The sequence below is a fragment of the Tubulanus polymorphus genome, chromosome 4, assembly GCF_964204645.1.
Source record: "Tubulanus polymorphus chromosome 4, tnTubPoly1.2, whole genome shotgun sequence".
NCBI lineage: Eukaryota > Metazoa > Nemertea > Palaeonemertea > Tubulaniformes > Tubulanidae > Tubulanus > Tubulanus polymorphus.
The window spans coordinates 5,567,969-5,590,620 of NC_134028.1; the positions used below are offsets into that span (position 1 = coordinate 5,567,969).

The window sequence follows — 22,652 nt, forward strand, 5'->3', positions numbered from 1 at the left end:
ATAATGTCAGAATTGATTTTTGTTTCAAATGTCTTTGTCTCATGTCTCTAGGACCCTCCGCAAAGGAGTATTACAGATAATACTTTAGCTTTGAGCCGTCTGTCCTCCTCTTATTGGTTAGATTTTACAGTCCAAGATCATAACAGCGCTGTGAAATATGATTTTCGGTGATTACGCGTATATTACGGCCAAAGCTAAGTTTCCATTTATGTGAGTTAGGTCGCATTAATAATTGACCTGATGGAAAACAAATCACCGTCGTATTTTCACCACAGACGCGATATTACCACGTACACGCCGCCAGTCCATACGTGGATACATCAACGCGCATTACTGATCAGTCAGTCGGCCTTTTGGAGTCATATCTGCCGTGGGAATCAATGCGCATCGGCTTTAGTCTCTCCGGTATTGCCGTTAACCTGCCCTGGCACCGGGTCTGTCTGCGGTTATGCGAAGGATTTTTCTGAACGACTTTTTTTTTATAAAAAAAGTTGCTATACGCATGAACGTAGCCGTTTCCTTTCGTGTATTATCAGTCATCTACGTTGCCATAAAAACTAGGGTGGAACCGAAAGTTTCAATCGTTTCTGAGAAATCTGTGTCAATTTGTGTGATCAATTGATCAATTCGAAATTTCAAAACCTTTCAGAGTTTCCGACATCAGAATTGATGAAATAACAGGCAGGAAGTGACGTCACTAATGACATTTCAATCAACAGCAAACTGCGCCATCTAGGAGTTGATATACGACCGATTATTTCATTCGTCTACGTATCACTTATTTCATAAACTATCGTTTCATATCATCATTTTAAACTCGCTCTCGATGATTTGAAACGCCCGGAGACCCGAACTGCAGTTATAGTTTCCGGCGTCAAGAGGATCCACCCGATAATTTTGTGCCGAATGACGTAGATTCAAAGTCCCTTTGATCTCCGGATCGTCAAATGTCGCCCGGAAAAAAGTTTTAAATTAGCGTGATAACTATTTTCATCTCGAGATAAATCTCTTGTCTGGAAGCGAGTTTGAAGTCAGAATACGAACTTTGATTATTCGATCATTTCGAGCATATATTGTGTACATTTCTGTCCGTGTCTATTATTAGTTCAAGTGTAAAATTGTCGGATCAAGAATTAATATTCTATGACAAATTACAACATTTTGTAGAATTAAAATCGATTAATTGTTCCATAATTGTTAATTATTTCGACTTCAGTTCGATTCCGCGTGTGTATTGGTAAATATGCACTTCATGTGTATATATTTGCAATACGCAGGGAACGCTGACTGGCAAGACGCATTGTTGGTTTTAGCGTCACGTAGTCTTCCAGCATCAATAATACACCCGCAAAATCGATCCCGCCGCGCTGATTGGTCGACGAACTAACGTACTCGTCAACGCGCATGCGCAACGCCTACTGAAGTCCGGAAAGCGGTGGCAATTTAAAAGGTAAAACCTGGGCTTTGTTTCGATCACTATTAGGACGGTAACCACATCGCGCGCACACTAGTGATATTCTGCAGTGTGATACTCTAAAAATCTTCGTCAGAAAAATCAGTTTCAGTTCAGGCAAAATGACTACAACGACGTTAAGGTAAGAGGGAAACTACTTTTTAGAAAATTCTCAAGATCTCAATACAGCTTCCACTAACTGTTTGTATTTTCCTTACGATTGCTGTAGATTTGGTTTACCAGATTATTAATTCATCAAAGGTATACCTTAAGTTTACCTTTTTATTTTTGAATGATGGAATCTCTATTTTTGAATTCGATAATTCCTATCGTTTGCCAAAAAGATTGATTCACTCTCTCTTTATCACCGAATCATCATTGGTTTTAAATTCCATAATTTTCAACTTTTTCCCTAGACTTCATGGATACTTTATTCACACGGTTTCATTTCATTCTCGACGCGTATTACGTATTTCATCATTTTTTTCCTCATAATCTATCATTTCGCATTCTATCGCGGCTCTGAGCGGTTTAAAATAGTCGCAATCGTGCTCGTTTTCTAGAATGTCAAAAGACATTAAACGTCTTGTCAACTTAATTTCTATCTTCAATTTCTATTTCTGGTTTCGGGTTTGAGTTTTCTGTTTTAACTGAATTTTTTGCATCCGTCCGCAAAACAGTTTGGCAGCTGATTAGGATAAGGGTTTGTTAAACAGTTTTAAAAAAGTAAAACAGTTACACAATTCGAATTATTCTGAGCGATTTTTATCAAATGAATAATAGTTCATATTTCCAAAATCTCATTTTTCTATATACTATTCATTTCAACGTCCGACAATGTGATTAGTGCTTGTTTGATTTTACTTCTATATGAATTAATCTAACGAATGAACGCGACATTTTGTGCAGAGAAATGAACACTTTCGAGATAGAGTGATTGGTGCTAGAATTCACTTAATTGGTGCGCCTGAGAGAGACGGATCGGGGATAAATCGCTGCCCGCTTTCAGCGTAACGTGATTCATTCGTGTCTCCGCAACGAAAATCATAGACAGAAAATCATTTTGAATCTCTTTTAACCCGATCTATTTATCGTAAAATTTGAAATCGCTATAAGTCTGCGATTGAATATCTTAGGAAATAGATGACTATGCAACAGTTTGTCATAATGTATATCGTAGGTTTTCGAGTGATTGTAGAACTACTCGCAATCATATTTTGCTATTTGCAATATTGAACCACGGATTCCAATGGACTTTAAAACGAAGAGTTGCAGATTACGTGATTGAACACACGGATTGTTTATCAAGTAATGTTACAGATGACCAATCAACTAATATCAATCGGTATCAGTAACTGCTCTGCGTAATAACGCCCGTGTACTTCAGCGATTTAGAGAAATTCTATTGACGAGTAAGATTCAATGGTTGTTCAATTGAATCGACTTAAAGGTTAGTCTATCGTCCCCGGAGCCTATAACAAAGAAAAAGTGCGGTTGTATCATCTGTTAGAGGAGGATCTAGATTTCGCATACGGATACCCCCTTGTGTAAACGAAACGCACCGCATGCCCGCAGTGCTCAAATTGGCGTATCTTCAATTTTATCTTAACCAACATTTTCAGTAGTTCGAAAGTGAATGTCATAGATATGACGAGGTCCATTTAATTCTAATCGTACATGTAGTCTAACAAATAAAGACGCGCTCTCAAAAGTCTGTGGTCTATGGAACTGGGTATAGGATCTTAAGGCCAATAATGAGGTATCGTATCGGTAAAGGAATCGTATTTAAGGATATCATAACTTGAGAAATGTCGCCATCGCTTGCGAATGAATATCCCACCTACCAATAAGATACCTGCTATTGTCTTCGGAGAGGTCTGTGGAACAAGCGATTAAGATAAATAGATATATAAAAAAGAAGAATATAAATATATTTGACTTTCTTCCGCCATAAGCGCCAGGGGGATTATGAGTCGTATGATTTTTAAAAGCATCGACATGCGCTGACTACTGACATAAAATCGGCCTGATGATTCATTTGATTGGGCTTCAATAAAATACATATTTCCGATAATCGAGAAAATGCCATATTTCATCCGTCTGTAGAAGCTTTAGTTCTTGTCTGAGTCTTCGGGAACAATCGATTGTTTACAGTCGTTATTATTCTTATTGCGACATTTTTTGTTGTTGAAACTTCTGAACTAGTCTAGACACTCACCTCCACCGACCGTGAAATCAGTCAGAAGCAACGCGTCACCGTAAACCCGATAAATAGTGTAGGAAATACGTGAAAACGTAATCTGCAGAATATCGCTTTTTCTCCGCACGTAGCATACCGGGTTTTCTGTGATATCCCTGAGTGAATTCATTTTCATCGACAGGTTGCTGTAAATACTTTAGTTTCGCAGTTACCCGTCTAATTCTTCAGCCGGAAACGCGAGATTTGTCCGTTCGTTTGAAGCCCGATGCGGTTTTATTTGTTTCAGGATTACCCGAAGCTGACTGGCGTTTCTGTACGCGTCACTCACTCGTCGTTGAAGTTGAAGTATTTTTTGCGAGGCGCGCGCTGATTTTCGTTCTAGCCCGATCAAAAAATAAAAACTAGCCTAAACAGAACGTTAAGTAGAAAGTTTGACTTCAAAAGACAAACGATTTTCTTGATGCACGAATCCCACGCGCCGCGCACAAGTTGAGCAGTAATACACCATGACATAATACCGATACCTTTATTGGTGTATTCTGTTTGCAGTCTAATATCATTTTTAAATGTCAGAATTTTTATCAGAGAAATCCCCTTCGGAATATCCCCACGATGGGAAGGGGGAGAGCAAGAACATAACGTAAGAGATTTTTATTACTGTATTATCTCAAAATCACTCCAATAAGTGAAGAAGCGAAAGAAAGATCAGTGATGAAGTCCCCGATATTAACTTGTTTGCTAAGATTCGTGATCTGTATGTACCTAAAATACCAGGCTAAGGTCATGGTGGTCAAACTAGTTTCAGCCCATTATAAGCCATGAGCACCATCCGTGAAATAAAAGAGAACCAGGAACACCCACAGCATAAAGTCAGGGGATACATCTTAGATGAACGTTGTCCGTGAAATCAAATACTTATCCGCTTTTCCTACGCTATGGTATTCAGAAATAAAATAGACATCCACCACTTTACAAGTTATATATGCGTATAAATAGATATATGTTTTGAAATAGTGTCGGTTTCATTGTAATTTCACATTTATGTAGGCAGAGTCCTAGGATGTCATGGGGGAACACGGTGCATGGCCTGGTAAATTAGACGGTGATGATTCAAATTCGAATTTTCAAATCACGTTCGAAAATTCAATTACGAAATCAATTTCGTACGGCGACGATTTCTAAATTCCGGAACTCGATCGCAATCTCTCCGTGAAACCGAATTGCAAAAATTCGAAAATATTACCTAAGTTCACTCTACGAGGAAGGTTTGTAATGATTTTTCAATTAACGACCTTGAATTATTTAATTAGCGCGCGCGAAATGCATTTACGCAAAACCGGAAGTACCTGCTAAAACCGGAAACGGAAAACGGCTTGCATTTAACGGTACAAACAGACCGGAAGCGCAACGAACTTCACTCGTAACGGCGCGTGCGTAGGTGATTCTAATAATGGTTCGTAGCGCAAGGCGTCGTCGCTATATATAGAATTTATGAATGTAAATAACGAAAAGCGACATCAAAGTAAAAGTGATGAAGTTGGTTTGAAATCGTTTGAATATACGCATGTAATAAACATAGTTGAAATCGTATAGGCTTGCGAAAAAATCGACAGCCGGAGATCTACATCAATTGGTGGAAAAAAGACACTCTATTTATGTCTGTTTCAACCTTGTCTAACAATATGACACCAGCTTCGGTGCGTATCACAAAAGTTTTCTTCGCAGATGAAAGAGATAGCTGTCTAGACGGGTGGGTCATATTTCAAAACGAAAAGACGATAATTAACATCTTGCCAGAAAAATCCCTTTTCTTTTGATTACCTTTTTTTACTTTTCACTTATATTTTTCATGATATTCTTGGGATCCGTATCTTAGGCGAATAAGTCGACGGAAGACAGATTGTTCCATTTAATTCCTTATAGATTCATCCAGTTTCACGCTCTTTAGCTATACCCAGTACCCGTTCTAGGTAGATGAAATAACTTTTATTAAGTCAAGAGTTTGATTTTCTCGGTTAAGTAGGATTTGTTTTTTTATGTGAAAAGCAAAGTAGCAAGACAAGAACGTAGATCGATCGCTCTCACATCAAGAAAAAGTTGTGAAAAAATGTTAGCTTCAGTTTTATGTGCTTCCGTCCATCCTAGAATAGCCCCAGCAATCGCGGTTTACCTGTCTCGTGTGATGCAATAACTTATACCTAACTTACTCGAATAGTTCAATGCAAATTTCAGTCCACATTTCACAATTTCAAATCCCCCAGTTCATTCCAGATATAACCGTTCATCTGCTCGTTGTCGGAAAACCAACGTTGGAATGACGACTTGTAATGCGATCATCACAAACAGTCATTAATCAGTAGCCAGTGTTACGTAGAAAGCAGTTTGAAGACGAACGTTGTCATTAGCTGCTGGTCAGTTGCTTATACATATAGCCAGCCTTTGAATGTAACTATTGCAGTGATATCACAACTATGGCAATTGATTAGTGACATTAGTAGTGAATTTCAAGAAACCGAATCATTCAATTCATAATATATTTACATCATAAAGTAATGAAATTGGCATAACATGTGCAATCTTATGTTTTCTCATTTTGATTGGTTTAAAACCCACTATATACGGAATTTGAAAGACGAAACACATTTAAAGATAAAATTCGTTTTTAATCTTTCAAATTCTACGTGTTCTCCACGTTAGAGTGTGGCCATTCTACCATCCTACCATTCTCCATGTTATGGCCATTTTTACACGCACACACATAAACTATGGATTGTCGTTTGCCGTTTTGACTTTTAAACGAAGATTAAACGGCTCTTTCATCTTGATTGGCTCGAAAACTCGTCATCAATATTGCTGCACCTAGATTTACGCCACCCCGGTCTTATTTTCGATCGTTTCATTACTTTGATGTCGTTGTTTTCGCTTTGAAAGTTTTTCGTCGATATCGAGAACGCGTTCGACGTTTCAGATGTTGGACGAGACGCGTGTTGAATTTTCGAGTATCGTTTAATGAATGCACGTTCGCGAGGATTGTCGCTGAATTATGTCGTCTTGTCCTTCGTCGAAACTTATCGCAGCGATAAGCTCGACTGACTGCGAAAGCGAGCTCGCCGAAGCTGATAAAACGTGACTTCAGCTTCGCCCGTAGCACAGCGTCGTATGTCATTAAAAACCTCATCGCTCGGATCATCAACACTTAACGTTTGATATTGCAATCTACTCTTCACTGACTAACACCTCTGCACCTTACTCTTTTTTCCTAATTGCCGATGAAGCTTTTCGAGTTAAATAATACCCTACACGGCATCTAAATAATTTTGAAAAAAATTCGTTGTTTCTATTCTATTTCGATCTATGATTTGTGCGCTTATAACGATGAGGATTGAAATCAATTATGCGCTGCAGAGTAACCGGAGACGATTCGTGCCGCGATCAGAAACGAATCGTTTAAGGCAAAATTTTAGTAATTCCCAAGCCATATTTTGAATCTATAAGTAACGTCTAATCAGTATGTGATAATCAAAAGAGATTATTGACGGAAAAGTGATACGTGATGATACGTGTAATCGTTACTAGTTACTAGTAACAACAGAGTCTGCAAGTCTGGCAGAGTCTGTAATTTACTCATGAAGCTTTAGGCGGGTGCGCGCAGTTCTGTCGATTTCTTTAAAAATACGACATCATGCAGCATTTCTCTTGAAGGATTGTTTTTTCCCCTATCAAATAAAAATTCGAGAAAGGTGTTTAAGCCATCTGAACAGAGAAGTAAAAATAGCGAATAAGCACAAATGAGGAGTGAAAGGTGCATTTAACGTTAGACTAATGTAATTTGCGTCACATAAGACAGGTCGATAGTGACCGATGCAATCGAGTATTTGCCATGGATTAGTCGGAACTTAGTGGCTATGCCGCAGGCTTAATATCTATACGAATCGCTGAGCAACTTATCAATGGGTATTGCGTAGACTCAGTACGAGGGGTAAAAAGACCCTGCTTTTCAAACAGGCGTGGATTCATTGACTCAAAAGAGTTGAATCGCACATTTTCGGGGCATCGAAGAATATTTCATTCTGGCCATTTTCTCTTCGTTAAAAGAGTATGTACTCTCTTCTTGCGCTAGACATTTCATAGTGCTAGAATTTTCATAAGAACTCGTTAATAGATACGTAAAATATAAGTTAATTTCGACAAATTCGATTCCTATTTACCTTAACACTTGTATATGGGCGTCGATTGATCCTTAATTGTATATGAAAAAATTAACATCTGAATTTCAAGCGGGTTTGTTTCGCGTAACAGGGGAGCAATAGTATCTTTAAACGGAAATGAATATCTATGTAGGTCTATAAATGTATGAAATGCATGAAGTTTCATTGAAGTGGATCAGTTCGTGGGAAAAATCTCACTCGGATGTGTTAAAAACTATATTCATGTTTTTACCCGATATGTTTTACTGGAACAATTCGTGCACTGAAACATTGTAACAGTTTTCCGCAGTAGAGAATCCCTCGGGTACTCCTGTTAACCATCGGGCAAAATGTTCGATTAACTTAAAAAATGTTATCAACTATTCGCTCTGCAGCTGATAGCTACGAAGCTCCATCTTTGTTCGGCAGGGATCCGAACCCGATGACATCTGGACTTTGCCGAGGAAGGATGCATTCTGCAAATCAATCATAAATGCTATTTCTATATGATAAACCAGTGATGGGCGAATCCGTATATTCGCATGTCTAACATTAAAGAAAGATGATGATGTTCCTTCGTATTTGATTTTTTAACTTCCTTCGTATCGACGCAGAAGTATAATCAGGTTTCTAGGAAAAAGACACAACCCACTTTTTCATTTTGTGATATCTCGGTCACTGGCTGCACGGTACACGTGACATTTATTAGCTGGATGATAATCCTCGATAAAAAATTTCACTCATTTCGCTGCTCGGACAATTATTCCGTTCTGTGTATTCGTTAGACACGCACAACGTGTCGTGTTTAACATGCTCGACGACAGGGACAGGGATCTCATTTGGCCATCTTTCACTGCCTTCATTTTATGGTGACAACTCGTCTGCGGGGTGCACTCTTCTGTACATAATAACATTTTGTTAACGTGTTCCATATTTTAATCATGTATATACATCATCTATTGCGAATTGAAATCAATTCACTCATTCGATCATTCATTCATTCATTCATTCATTCATTCATTCATTCATTTGTACGAAAGACAGACAAACACTATCTCCGGCGCTTTGAGAGATTACTGAATACCGATTAACTGTTTCGGAATAGCAAATTAAACGCTGACAACTAATGACACATTTGATATTACTTTAACCTATTGATTCTAACCAAAATCGATGCTACCTGGTCAGGAAGCGCAAATACGCTTCAATGGCAGACTATCTTAATAATTCCAATATACGGTGGTCAAGTCGATAGGCTGCTGACTTTGCTCGGTATTGAAATCAACGTCATAGACACTAATTGGTTTGGTTTATGTATCGATGCGATGACAAGATGAAAACTAATTGTCGAAACGGAAAAGATCGTCAGATATTTAAAAGTCGTCTAGACCAAATATGTATACGTGTACACGGGCTGTACATTTTAAATTGGATGGATGTTTTAAGCGCCTACACAAATCTAACCCGACCTACGTCGATTTAATTGTTTCGCGAAAAGAAACAACTCCGAATTTAATTCATACAACTCGTTCGCAGTTCTTCGGTAATTAGATTTTTGTTCAAGTCGGAATAAAAGAAGGCGCAGGACCCGACGCGTGGTAAATATTTGATGCTGAAATCAAGCATAAACTAATTTTGAATTCGGAGCAAAATTCAACAGCCCGCGTCGGCAGTTTGAACCAGACGTTACAAGCAAAGTTAGACAAGCTATTAATGTATGTATATCTAATTTGAAATTTTGAATTAGGTACGCTCCGTTTTTTTGATGAATGAAAATGAATAAAATCGAAATCAAAATTCAACAAACAAAATTCAAAATCTCTACTGACATCGTGTTGAGGTGAAAACATTTAAACTGAAGTGGGCTTGGACGACGGAAACAACGATTATTATATTCGTTTCAACGTGGCGATTACGGATTTCTATCTTATCTAAAAAAAAGTATGGTGGATTCTCTGTGTCTATACGGCCCGAATCAGCCACCATACGTAATACTGAAAATTCAATGAAATTTACTATCATTCATAATGTACACATTTCCGTTTATTTATCTGGTCCCGTTCTTTTATTAACGAAAATTTATAGCGTTTCCTATAGATATTTGCTATTATTATCAGCGATATCGAAATCTCTATTTACCCCCTTTATACTCCACATTAATCCAAATATCGCGCTATACGCTTTTTGATAATTCTCTTTCGTTCGGAAAAGTCGCGAACGTATGCATGGTTCATTATTTAATTTGCCGTTGACGAACAGATCGAAAGGTCGCCTCGAAGTCTATTTATTCAAATCAGAAATGAGGAAATTATAGCATCTGGTCGGACGGCCTCGTCTGACAGTAGGTAAATAATAATTGTGGTTCGTCTCTAATTGTCGGGAACAAACTGAGAAAATATATTTGTAGTTCGGGTTATTCCACAATAAATCAAATGTGTTTATCAGTTTCAGAAGAAAGTATTATGATGGCCACTGTATTTTCGGATGGCCAACGTGACGTTCCCCTAAAATCAAATTCATCCTGAAATTCTGAACATCTTGTATCATTTTTGGAATTATGTTATCGTTTCCTCGAGCTCAACGCGCACCATACGCAGGGAACCAGGCTATTAAATATGTTTAATCTCGGGAACGCTGTTCCCGAAACCATGTTTCTCGTTTCTCGTAAACGAACACGGCACAGGGAAACGCCCGAAAACATAATGTTTGTTCTCGTGTTTCTCGTGTTTCCCTGCGTCGTGTGCGTTAGGCTTAAGAGGCTTTAATTACTGGACCAAAATAAAGTACTTCAACAACACTTTCAGAAAAGTTTTTCTTTCATCGAATTGTTATACTGTAATGCGAGAAGTTCTGATGGGCGGCAGGGTCGCCCTGGTACTTTACAGTCGATATTGTCTAGTGTTGACGGTTCTATCCACGTCAGCTTAGAAATAAATCTTTAAACCAACTCGTATTTGGCGATGACAAATCATTATTCACCTTCCATATGCACCGTCAGCTGTTTTGTTTTTTCTTTTGGCGTTCCAGATATTCGAATATTAGTCAATTCAGCTTCATTAGGAATCGATTTATTTTCTGACTACGCATATGAAACGGATATTGTGTATATCTTTTTCCATTTTTTTTTTAATTAACGAAAATACCTTTCCCTATACAGGCGTGGCTTACGGTGATTCGTGCAAGGCGTCTTCCGTAAACAAGAAGACGGTGCGTAAAAATATCCTGCGCTGTTATTGCTTGGAGCGAATGAACAAAAAGCTCGAATAAATCGAGCGATGATTTTGTATTTTCGGTATATCGAGTATGCCGTTCATAAAGAACCTATAATGTTGTCAGACGCTGGAAAAAAAGTTTGAAATTTTTTATTGTAATCTGCGTTGAGACGGCGGCACAGCCGATTTAACGGCATGAAAGAATTTGACGCATAAGAATAAAGTGTTGGATAATTTTCTGGCAGAAAATGAAATTTTCCGTAGCAAAAATTAATTACTCGGTTCAAAAGAAACTTGTACGCGCGACCTAATGAAATTATATCGCTTTTTAGTTCGTTTACGTATCGGATAATTAGATAATTCACTTTTCTTTTGTTACGTTTAAGGCCATTAAGTGAATTTGTCGGAAAGCGCTTAAAACGCGTCGATTATTTTGATGGAAATCAGTGCAGCAATGAATTCGTGCAGTTTACACGCAGGTAGTGGAATGAGACACTCTTATTCGTGTCGATTGTAGATTGACGAAAAAGTCCCACGATAGAATTGCATACGATAAAATCTTATTTAAATGAAACTACGACGTTCCGGCTGTTGGTTATAAAAGCTATCAGCAGGTGGAATGATAGGTGAAAGTATTTACCTATGGTACTTGGGCACATTTATTGCCAAATTTCTTTTTGTAAGTTGGGCACCTTTGTTTCTCCTAATCGGCCGGGTCATTTTATAAATCGCAATGAAATTTGTAATCTGTTCATTTCTATATCTGCCGGGTCTGTTATTGTAAGCTTGGTTATGTTTTTTAAAACAAGTAATGTACAGGGTAGATAAGGCCGGTCGGGTCAGTAGAAACAAGGTATCAATATTTTTTGTCTTATTATCAATTTCAAGTTCGATTTCTACATATGTATATTGAACCGACTGAAAGTAAGATACAAAAAAAATCGAAATTGATCTGTACTCTAGTCGTGGTCTGTGGAGTATTTATGAAAAAAACCCACAATATTGACGAAATAATAAACTAAAAATCTGTTATCTTGACGTTTCAGAAAAAGTCAGGAAAACAGACTTTATAGATTATAGTAATTATTTGGTCAATACTGCGGTTTTTAGGTACAAACAAACTTGCCGACTGATATTTGGCTTAATGAGATCATGGAAATGGATTAGTATTCACTACTCGCCTCTCGAAAAACGCGACTGGAAATTGATTGACAATAATTATGTTGGGGTAACCGTAGATCGGGAGAGGTCAGCGGCGCTGTTGATGACGTCACCTATTTCGCAAAACGAGATACTTGTTTTGATACACTACTTCGATCTTTTTGCTTCCATTTGAATTTTTCCGCTTTCACCAACGATGAGGGAATATGAGAATTTACTTCAGATAGATCTTTATAGAAAATTCAAATTTGTTAAAATCCATCTTCGGCTTCGGCAGTGGGTAGAATCTGCATTGAAATGAGGGCTAAAAGCTGTCAGCATTTCGATCAAAACTGAAAGAAATTAGCAAAATAGCATAATTCAAACCTTAAAAGCGCAACGTATTAGCGACGTTTATCATAAATGATGGAGTAAGAAATCTTGTGTGACTAACAAAACCGTACATCAATTCTGTCAAAACGAAAAGTAACTTTTCATCTGTATATGTATGTGTACAGCAGAACAGTTTCATCGAGGAATTTTATATGCCCATTCCTATATGATTAGTTTGCGATTACAGAATTTAAATAAAAAATCTTTTCTAATTTTTTGCGTGGTTCTGCGGGTGCACATAAGTCAATGAGTTGTAACCAACAAGCGGGATACATACGGGACATTAAAACAATGCGATTCTGCAAAATTCGAATCGATATTTCCGAGTTAAGACGATCCTTAAACCGTTAACGTTAAATCATGAACTCTAAAAAAACGACGCGATGAAATCGAACACTACACCGGCAACTATTACCTTTTATTTGCGAATCTAATAGACTGCGGGGAATTCGCCACCGTTGTAAGCGGGGGAGCCGTTAACAGTGATATCCACTCGTTAGAACCATTTATAAAAGCCACGTCGGAAAATATAGAGCATAATTTGAATGTGACGAACGATGCTTGTTTTGATTTTACACGTCTGGTTTAGAACTGATTGCATTTACCGTCGAGCGCTATGCGTATCACGTGTTCGGGTTCAAATCGCACGCTGAAAAATTTATCAAAATAAATTCTGGAGCCGCGTTTTCACGAGAGACACAGAGAGAGGAGACACGACATTTAACAACAACCTGTGATAAATCAGAATTTATGCGAATAAAATCACTCGGCCCTTCGAATACGTCACTTAAGCACGTTTTCATTTTGTAATGAAAACTGACGAAGACTGATTCGAATTGATAACTGAATATTATTAATGTTGCCTTTTATTTTATATATTTTCAGAATCATAACTGCTTTAATGGTTTTAGAATTAGTTCTCTTCACGTCCACATACGCCGCTTCAAGTGAGTTATCTTTCACTTTTGTCCGTTTCCATTTCAGCGCGCGCCGATGTGTGAAAATCATATGCCGCTTATTTATCACCGAACTATAAACGAAATGAAGCAAGTCGTTTCAAATCTGAATGAAAGTAAAGTCGATATCTCCCTTACATTTTCTTGCAAAACTGGTGTCCGAAATGCTAAAAGGTGAACGACGCGATGAACTTGTGTTAATATGTAGACATTTTGGGTCACAAAATGAGACAATGCACGATAGGTGTACGATGAAATCATTGTCGTTTAGCATTTTTTATAGAAACCACTCACTATCTTTTTTTAGATGCGCGTCCTAAGCGGAATACAAATAAGTCGCGTGGATTAGTCATTCTTTTATTCGAATAGTAGCTTCCTAAAGATACAGAGTTGCGGTAGTTTATTAAACAAGGACCAGAAAGCATTATCTGAGTTTTCAATGTCGTTACTATTTTGATCTCGACTGTGCACTTTTCTCCTCAATATCGCGCGGGCTGTTAAGTGAACAGCTTTGCATTCTTACGGTGTCACTGAACACTCGAAACTCTGCAAGAACCGTCCGAAAATTGACAGCAAACATTTATTCTGTTCGTGAAACCCATTGCCTCGGCTACAATTAACAGACATCTCTACCTCGGAGATGTTTACTGGAAACTTCTGAAAATGCAATCAGGAAATATTTGCTTTCGCTAGTCGCAGCAGCGTTGGATTTCGTTTTTTACTACTTCAATATCCCACGAAAACAGAAAAAAGTCTATCATTCCTTCTGCTGCTTCTTTGTATCATTTTTCCAACGCCGAATTTTTCCGCCTCCAAACTCATCACATTGAACCTTTCGCAAAATTGCCTTCTGCGCGTGGGGTGTTCATGGCTCCATATCGCACAGGGGCGGACACAAGAGGATGCGCACTCCCTCTAAAATGTCAAGTTGCCCTGAAATTTTAAGGGATGACGAAAAGTATTAACTATAGAATATCAACTGATACTTTAAAACTTCAGATTCATAAGCTTGTTCTTCCAAAGACTTCCAAAAATGAGGTAACGTTTTCCGATGATCGGATGCCCATTTGATTACTTGATTGTCGGTTAACACTAGGATTTTTAAACACTGTTTCAAAAGGTTTTTTGGCTTTTATTGTACTGTTGACATTTTACGATACTTAAGGAATTGTTTGAATAATAACGATTGAGATAGAAAACGAATATCGAGAGGTTGAAATATTCAAAAGAAGACGCGCTTTGACATTAGTTGTCACAACCGAAGTAGCAGAGCGTCGGAAAGTGTACAGCCCTGGGGCGATTAAATGGTAATGATTTTAGAGATAGAGTATTCGCAGGAAGGATACGCTCGTTCGCATCCACAATCCCCCGCTGCAACCCAACGAATCAGAATCAACAATATTATCACTTTGTATATCAGAACTTCGACAGACAAAGGCTTGCTTTGTTGTCTTCGATAAAGTTTCATCGATGCCCGCTGGCTATGTACATATATCATTTCTTTGAAAACGAAAACCTTTCCCCGAAATACTTTTTAAATCTAATCGAATTCTTATATTAGAAACCGTGCAACACCCATATACCAGCCGCTAGATAATAAAAACACGTTTATTTAGCTATCTATAATTATGGCGTTTCATATTTGAACTGTAATAAACGGTATTGAAAGGACGAGGCCGTAGGTGGTGTTTGCCTGTCGGTTAGATTGGTGCCAGTCCGTATCGATCGTTAGTTTCGAAACCTACAGGCTCTCACAACACATATATAATTACTTGGCGATGGCGAATAGACAAATATAAATGATTCAGTCATGAATAGACTGAGTGTATCTCAAATCCGGTTCAATATATCAAATCATCGTCTTTTCGTGAAATGATCAGTTCTGGAGGCGAATTTTCTGTTAATCGAAATTGCTGCGCGCTGTTGCTAAGCAGGGTCAAGTTGTATGGTCTGCAGCCTGGGTGGATGCAGGATTGCTGATAGGGCTGGGTTCATCCTCCGAGCGAACAGGAACTGCTCGCAGGTTCACCCATCTCACGAGGGGTTCTGTTCAGAAAAGGGGCACAAAGACCAGGTGATAAGTAAAAACCCACAGTTTCGGAGTTGGTTTCCCTGGTAGGTTTAATCAAAAACTCCGAAGCTGTCAGAAAATTAATATTTTGTTCACCAACTGTGGGTTTATACTTATTAACAATCCGAATCTACCAGTCAAGACAAAACGAGGGTGTATAAGACTCGATGTCTTTTTGGTGATTTGTAACGATTTTATACATTTTCCAGCTGCTTCATTGAAATAGAAATCAAATAGGAACGATTCCGAAGTGATTTTTATTTTCTCCCCAAATTCTCCATCAACTAGGTCAAAATGACTCTAATGTAGATGATACACGTAAAAACAACACTTTAATGATATTAGCTGAATTTATTTCATATTTTAATATATAGCAAAAGAAATATACTGAACAAATTATAACGCAAAACACAGTAAATAGCAATAAGCTTTTATCACTTGGTGTAAGGATGGCTTAAGTAATTTGCACATATTCCAGCGGATTTTTAAGCGGCACTTTTTGAAAGGAAACTTGACCTGAAATTGGGTTCGAACCAACGGGACCTACCCCTGTACCGCTCCCGAAGTTTAGTGCGTTAATCCGCACTCGAAATCTTTATTTTTCACCAAAATTCAAATGGTGAAAAATAATTTACACAATTTGGATATTGAATGCAAACAACACTTGTACAGCTGCATCAGTTTGGTGCTTCACCGGTGTTTATCGTATCTACTCCATCTTTCTCAGATCAATAAAAGAATGTTTTTTTTTAATGTAAGCGGATTCCAATTCCGTCTTTGTCGAACTATTTAGGAATTACATTAATCCCTTTAGTTCATTTCCTGGGTAAGAAACACAAGCATCATCGTCAAGAGAAGTAGTTGTGTTTCGATCTCGCGTCGGCTCTGTTTCCAAGAAATAGCGATGGAGTTTAAAACGATATGAACGTGGATACAGTGCAGAACGATTGATAATTATTCTTTTAATAGGATTCAACACAAACATGTCATCCTGTAACGTGTGGAGCCAGGGGTTTTAAATGCATATCTTCAATCCTATACATCGTCCCCCGTGCCGCCTGCCTCCAAATTTGTTCAATGGAGGTGAAGAAATTCACACCAGGGACGCGTATTTCGACAACCACGCTCGTCAAGACGAGCAGGAATAAAACTCCAAAATTCAACCAGACGAAAAATCAGCAACTCATCGATACGTCACGCCTTGATACGATATCTAAATAAAGTACCGACAACGTCGAACCTTGGGGTAATCAGACCGATTACTCCAAGGTAGAACCAGGGAAGTGATGTACCCTGGTTTATCCAACCAGTACGACGGGAAACGGTAGAAATCCCGCGATACTAAAAGAAAAACAAGTCCGAATGGTCTCCTTGAGCTACAGTTTGTTTCGACGTTCCCAATTTATCCTATACTAATCATCTTCGGAGATTGTGGGATTTTGCCGTTATTTCGTTTTAACCACGGACAGAGTGTTTCATCGGGATTAACAACACAACGGGGAACCGATCAAAAAAAAGATTAAGAAAAAAATGATAAATCAATTTTTTGAAAAATCTAAACGAGACATTTTAGATATTTTGAAGTAGAATATGTCATTACATTGGAGGATCAGTTAAAAAGCAAATTATTAATCATAATCCTTATTTGAATTTCATTCTAACAATATATCCATGAATGCATAGTATTGTCGTAGTTACGTCACAGTAGAACTTCAAGAAATTCAACACATGCAACAATTCTCATTTACGGTTCCGGTATCGGTGAAAAATAACGATAGTAAAAGATTGTAAAAGAGGAGAAAGAGAGAAAAGCGATGGAGAAATTGAGAGAAAAGTGTCTAAAAAGTAACAGGAAATAATCTAGATTCGGAAATGCGAATCGGATACGAACTGTCGGCGCTATGACGGAAATAATTCGAGATTAAATCATCTCGAATATTGTGAATAATAAAAATGAAATATCATTTCGTGCAATGAAATGAAACTGGGAGAATTCCAGAAATTTGCATGATTACGATCTTCCTGTCCTGTCTATACATGACGCAAAGATGGTTTCTATTGCGAAAACGTGGAATATCAACTCCGAGAACACGATTCCGTTTTCTCATTCAGGCGGAAGCGGGTTGTTTTTCATTTCTCGCGAAGAATTTGAAAAACTGTTACCACGTTGGAAATAGTAATCAATGAATGGAGTCAAAATATATCTATCATTGCGGTACTGCAATCCTTCATCATATACAAACCGAATACATTTAGGCTACTAGAAGTCGAATGAAACACTCTAATCCGTGTACACTGTAGATAATCGAAGAAGTCCCACAATTCGAATTTTATATGATAAAAATTTATCATTTTGAAACCACAACGTTTCAGCATTCCACCTGATGATGACTGTTAGTCAACAGCCGAAACGTTGTGGTTTCAAAATGATAAATTTTATCAAATAAAATTCGAATTGCGGGACTTCTTCGATTATATATTTAGGCTACTACTGTTCGCTGCGTCTTTTCGTACCTTGAAATCAATTGGGAAAACCAGGGAGGTGGGAGTTCATCACTCCCACCTCCTTGGGAAATCAGAAGATAGATTCAAAAATGGAATCAGTGGATATTATTTAAGTACGATGCATGGTTGGTTACTTTTAGGTGTCGAGTGGTCATTGTTAGACCAAGGCTCGGTTTTGATTGCACTGACGGAGTCATTATGATGGACACGGAACTGGTGGAAGAATTTTAATAACACGCTCGTTGAGTTCCCTCGGGCATATATCTCATAACTCATTATCTGTCACTAGTCATATTAAAGTATGACTAAGATTAATGAAACTTGATTGTGCCAATCGGTCTTCTATTGCTGACTGTCCGTGAAACCCGTGTGACGTATGTCACGGCGAGATGTAGTGCGATCGTTGTGAACATGGAGTACATACGACGTCCATGTTGCAAATGACGCGGAAATTGGTCAAAATCTATTAATTTGTCATCGATAATGGTCGAGTACAGCCTCGAATAGACACTAATTCATTAATAGTGTTAATCACATTGTCCACATATTCTACAGATTGTGCAGATACGCTACAATTCGTGTTATATAAATCGGAAAGGTTACTATTTTTGAACGCCGCGCTCCCTATCTCTCAATTTTCAATGTTGAAAGTTTTGAATGCCACCGACCCGCTCGATCTTGATCAACAAAGTATATGTATCTTAGATTATGAGTTTGGTCTAGGGGAAACAGAATTACTCTTTGTAGCAATTATAAACGATATTCAAAGAATTTCTGGTTAAAACTAGTTAAAATATTTACATCATTGTTTTAAGATGTAAATTTTATATATTTCCAGTATCCGCTGACGAAGCCCAGAATGTCGCACACCTAATAGAAAAACGATCTCCACGCGGAAAGCAGATGGGCTTCTGGAAACGAGCCTGGGAGAACATGAAGGCGATACAGTGCTGCCGAAGCACTTACAAAGCCGAATGTTGCAAAGCGTCGAAGAGGAAAAGAGTTGACGAGGGAAATGACTTCTGCGGCGATGTCTGCCGTGATGGGTATAATTCCGAATGTTTAGTTTGCCTGCAACTCGTTTCAGGCGAACAATGAACTGATCGTCGATAAATACTGTATGATATATGACTAATCATATATCGTACATTCACTGTGTACAAAAAGCAGTTGCAAATTGTTATTTTTTCGTATAGGTGATTTTCTCATCCTCTCGGGACGATGAATTTGATAAAGAAATTATGCTTGAAATATTTCTCTTATGACGATCTTTTTCCTTCGGTTTTGTGAGTATTGTTTCATAATTCATAAAGAAAGATGTTACGAAATGAAATAAAGATATAGGAGAGGAGACTGCATAACACAGGACACAATAAATGGCGTGGTGTAAAATCTTCTGGGTACAAATAAAACCGAAAAGCCAGTTGCACATTCAAGGCTTATAGATTTGAAACCAATCCCAGGGCCCATTTTGCTTCTAACAACTAGCCAAGCCAACAACTACAAAAACTAGCCTGCGCTAGGTTTTATAGACTGGCATCATCTTTAACCCATGGGTTAACTCAGTTGAAGATGAATAGAGTTAGGCCCCGGGTTAAAGTTAATAACAGTATATAAAACCGGCCCCTGGAAACTATTTGGGACTGAAGCCAAGGCTGTGCAACTGGGTTCGGGTAGCTGTACCTTCCTTGACTTGTTGATTTAGTAATTGGTAACTTTCTAACGACACAGAATAGAAATATGGGTTAATATGTGTGAACTTATCATATCGTATGTATACACGTCAATGTGGACAATTTCAAGACTAAGTTGAAAAGTTGAAACACAACCCTTATACTCGTGAACATTCTTGAACATTATTCATTTTGTTTGGTGAACCGTATTGATTCTCACGTCTCGTTTATGAAAATGAAAATAAAGATAATATTCTTTGTAAAAATCGACGACTCTTCTTGGTTGCTTCTAACGAGGATGACGAATCGCTCTCGAGATGTTACATTTGAAAAGTTTTTCACGTAAAAATTATGCACAATTCTCAGAAAATGATAAATTCAATCAGATGAAAACATGAAAAAAAACTTCATTCAGATCACGGAAGAATCTGTGCCAAAGAGAAAAATATGAGCTGAAAATCTCGTGCGATTTAACCATTTTTGCATTTCTTCAAGAATTTCTTCATGAATTCAAGATAATCCAGAAAGCTGAAAGAAATTGTGTTTCCGCGATTGTCCATACGACCACAAATTTCCGATTATACAGTGAAGCAGAACCCATTACTATAAGTTCCGACGGACAGAGTGAGTAGTGGATAGACCTAAAGATTGTAATATCCATTGATAGGAAAAGCGGAGATCGAATTGAATAGAAATCCAGTACAGTAATACTTCTGGTATACGGTTACTTAACGAAATCATTGCACTTCGTCCGGTTACTATTGTCTTAGATCTGTGTTGAGATTGAAATCGGAAATGGCTACAAATCACTACGATTAATTCTATAGACCTAATTTGCAAGTTTATCAACTCCTCTATTGCTCATTACCTCATTGAGTGAGTCTATATGATGGATAGACTGGAAACTAGTTTCTCGGGGTAAATTTCCCGAAGGTTAGTATATTCAGTTTCTCATTGGGCCAGATATTCAGTGGTCAGTTCCTGGGAGTAGCCATCGCTGCGCCAGTCTCTCAGACGAGTCAGTTACTTATAGTCCTCGTACATTATTAAGTTTACTTGAAAGCCCAATATCCTCGGATGCTCCTAGCTTGTCACTCAGTGTTTGTATTTTTTCTTGGGGAGGGGGTATTATCCATTAACGCTGAGTTCAATATCACACAAACAAGACCAAGATTTAAATATACAAATATGGTAAGGCCAGAGTCTCTCAAGGGCGAACGCTAAATGCTAAGAATCTTATTTTCGGGCTGTTAGGAATTAGCATTCTTGTCTTTTCAATGAATCAAGTCAATGAAAATGATTCAATTATTTGATATGCAGGATTTCCATAACGCCAGACTAATAAATGAATAAGGATAAGATAAGAAAGATACGCTCAGAATAGATCGATAAATTTCCATTTTAATCAGACATTACAGCAGTTTCATGATCTTTGAATTTTCAATTTTCGTTTTACCGTGCTCAAATATTTAGGAAGGCGGAAAGATGGGAGACGCGGCCAGGTGAGACGCGAACGTTTTTTCTTCTTGTTTCCGGACTTTAAGTCGTCGACCACCCGTTGTAGATCTACTTTCTCGATCTGCAGCGCAACGACTACTTTTTTCAAGCAGGCCAATTCCTCGGCTATCGCAGATCCTTCCAGTGTAAGTTGTTTCGCAATATTCGCGTTGTTTTGCTTCGGTATTCTACCCCCTTCTTTAACAGCTACAAACGTATCGGTGTCATTATCAAAAACATTCGCCTCCGGGAGTCGTATCATGATATTTCTCTGAGCATTCACTCCATTTTCATCGTAACACATACCACCGCCCGACTCTGCGCGCCAGACACTCGGTTCAACATCCTGCGTTTGAATCGAGGCGTTTTTCACGCCGACGAATTTCTGCTGTATCTGAATTTCTCGGGTTTTGCTTCGCTTCAGTTGTAATTTCAGATCGTCGATCCGTCGTTGCAGTTTTTGCACGACTTTTATCAATCTAACTCTAGTTCTTGTCTGATCATTGATAATGGCGGATATATCCTTCGTCGGGTCTCTATCGTCCCACATGTTCACTATTTTCTCTACAGTATCAGCGCTTACATTCGACCCCTGCTTCAGTTTCCTGTACACATCTAAGATATTATCAACTTTAGTCTGGTTGTTTTCTTTCTTGTTGAATTTGGCAGTAGTTTGTAATCTGTTCAGTTCATTTTTTAATGCAGCTATGTTTACGTTCAGTTTGTAAATTTCATCATCTTTCCGGAACAATAGCTCTTGTAGATTGTGATTATGTCGTCTTAATTCTTTTTCGATATTACGACTCTATACAAAATAATGATAATTTATCAAGCCTGCAATCCATACATGTAATATGTTCGTTATGTAAATATGGATAGACTTCCATTTCACGTATATACATGTATATTGTTGTTACTTAGGGCAAAATGTATCTGAGTTGTAAACTTAGATGCTTCTTTTTCACTTTGGAGTTTTGAATTACCGTTTCATATCCACCAAGAACTAACGACGTCTCCAGTTTTTGAAGTCTATCTTCAAGTTGGCTGACGATCGGGGTTTTCCAAGGCAACGATTCACCACGCGTTCCCTGCGTTACAGAGGTCTCGCTACTGTATCTGTTGAAATGGTCTATTTTCTGGGCCACTGACGATGAGACCTCAAAATTTGTATCGTTGTAAGCTGTTGTGGCCGTTGCCTTGTTCAGATTTTTCATTCTTTCTTCGAAAAGCTGTTCAGCTAGTGACTTCAACTGATATTAATTCAAAATGTATGTAACCTACTGGCATACACAAACTCTCCCAAATTTGGAAAGGTTTATAATGATCTTGTTGAAGGAAAATGTTGTTTGAGTGCATACAGCAGAA

At 38.1% G+C, this 22,652-nt stretch overlaps 1 protein-coding gene across 1 annotated transcript; it reads left to right on the forward strand.

The window, feature by feature from the left end:
• Positions 1-1,491: 1,491 nt before the first annotated feature.
• Positions 1,492-19,986, forward strand: LOC141904561 (uncharacterized). Its single transcript, XM_074793161.1, has 3 exons — positions 1,492-1,595; positions 13,471-13,532; positions 18,956-19,986. The coding sequence occupies exons 1-3, from the start codon at positions 1,576-1,578 to the stop codon at positions 19,213-19,215; spliced, it is 342 nt and encodes a 113-aa protein (XP_074649262.1). The 5' UTR covers positions 1,492-1,575; the 3' UTR covers positions 19,216-19,986.
• The last annotated feature ends 2,666 nt before the right edge of the window (positions 19,987-22,652 follow it).

Coding starts and splice junctions, on each gene's coding strand:
- LOC141904561 (XM_074793161.1), top strand. CDS start 1,576: ATGACTACAACGACGTTAAG. Junction 1,596..13,470: donor ATGACTACAACGACGTTAAG/GTAAGAGGGAAA, acceptor ATATATTTTCAG/AATCATAACTGCTTTAATGG. Junction 13,533..18,955: donor GTCCACATACGCCGCTTCAA/GTGAGTTATCTT, acceptor ATATATTTCCAG/TATCCGCTGACGAAGCCCAG.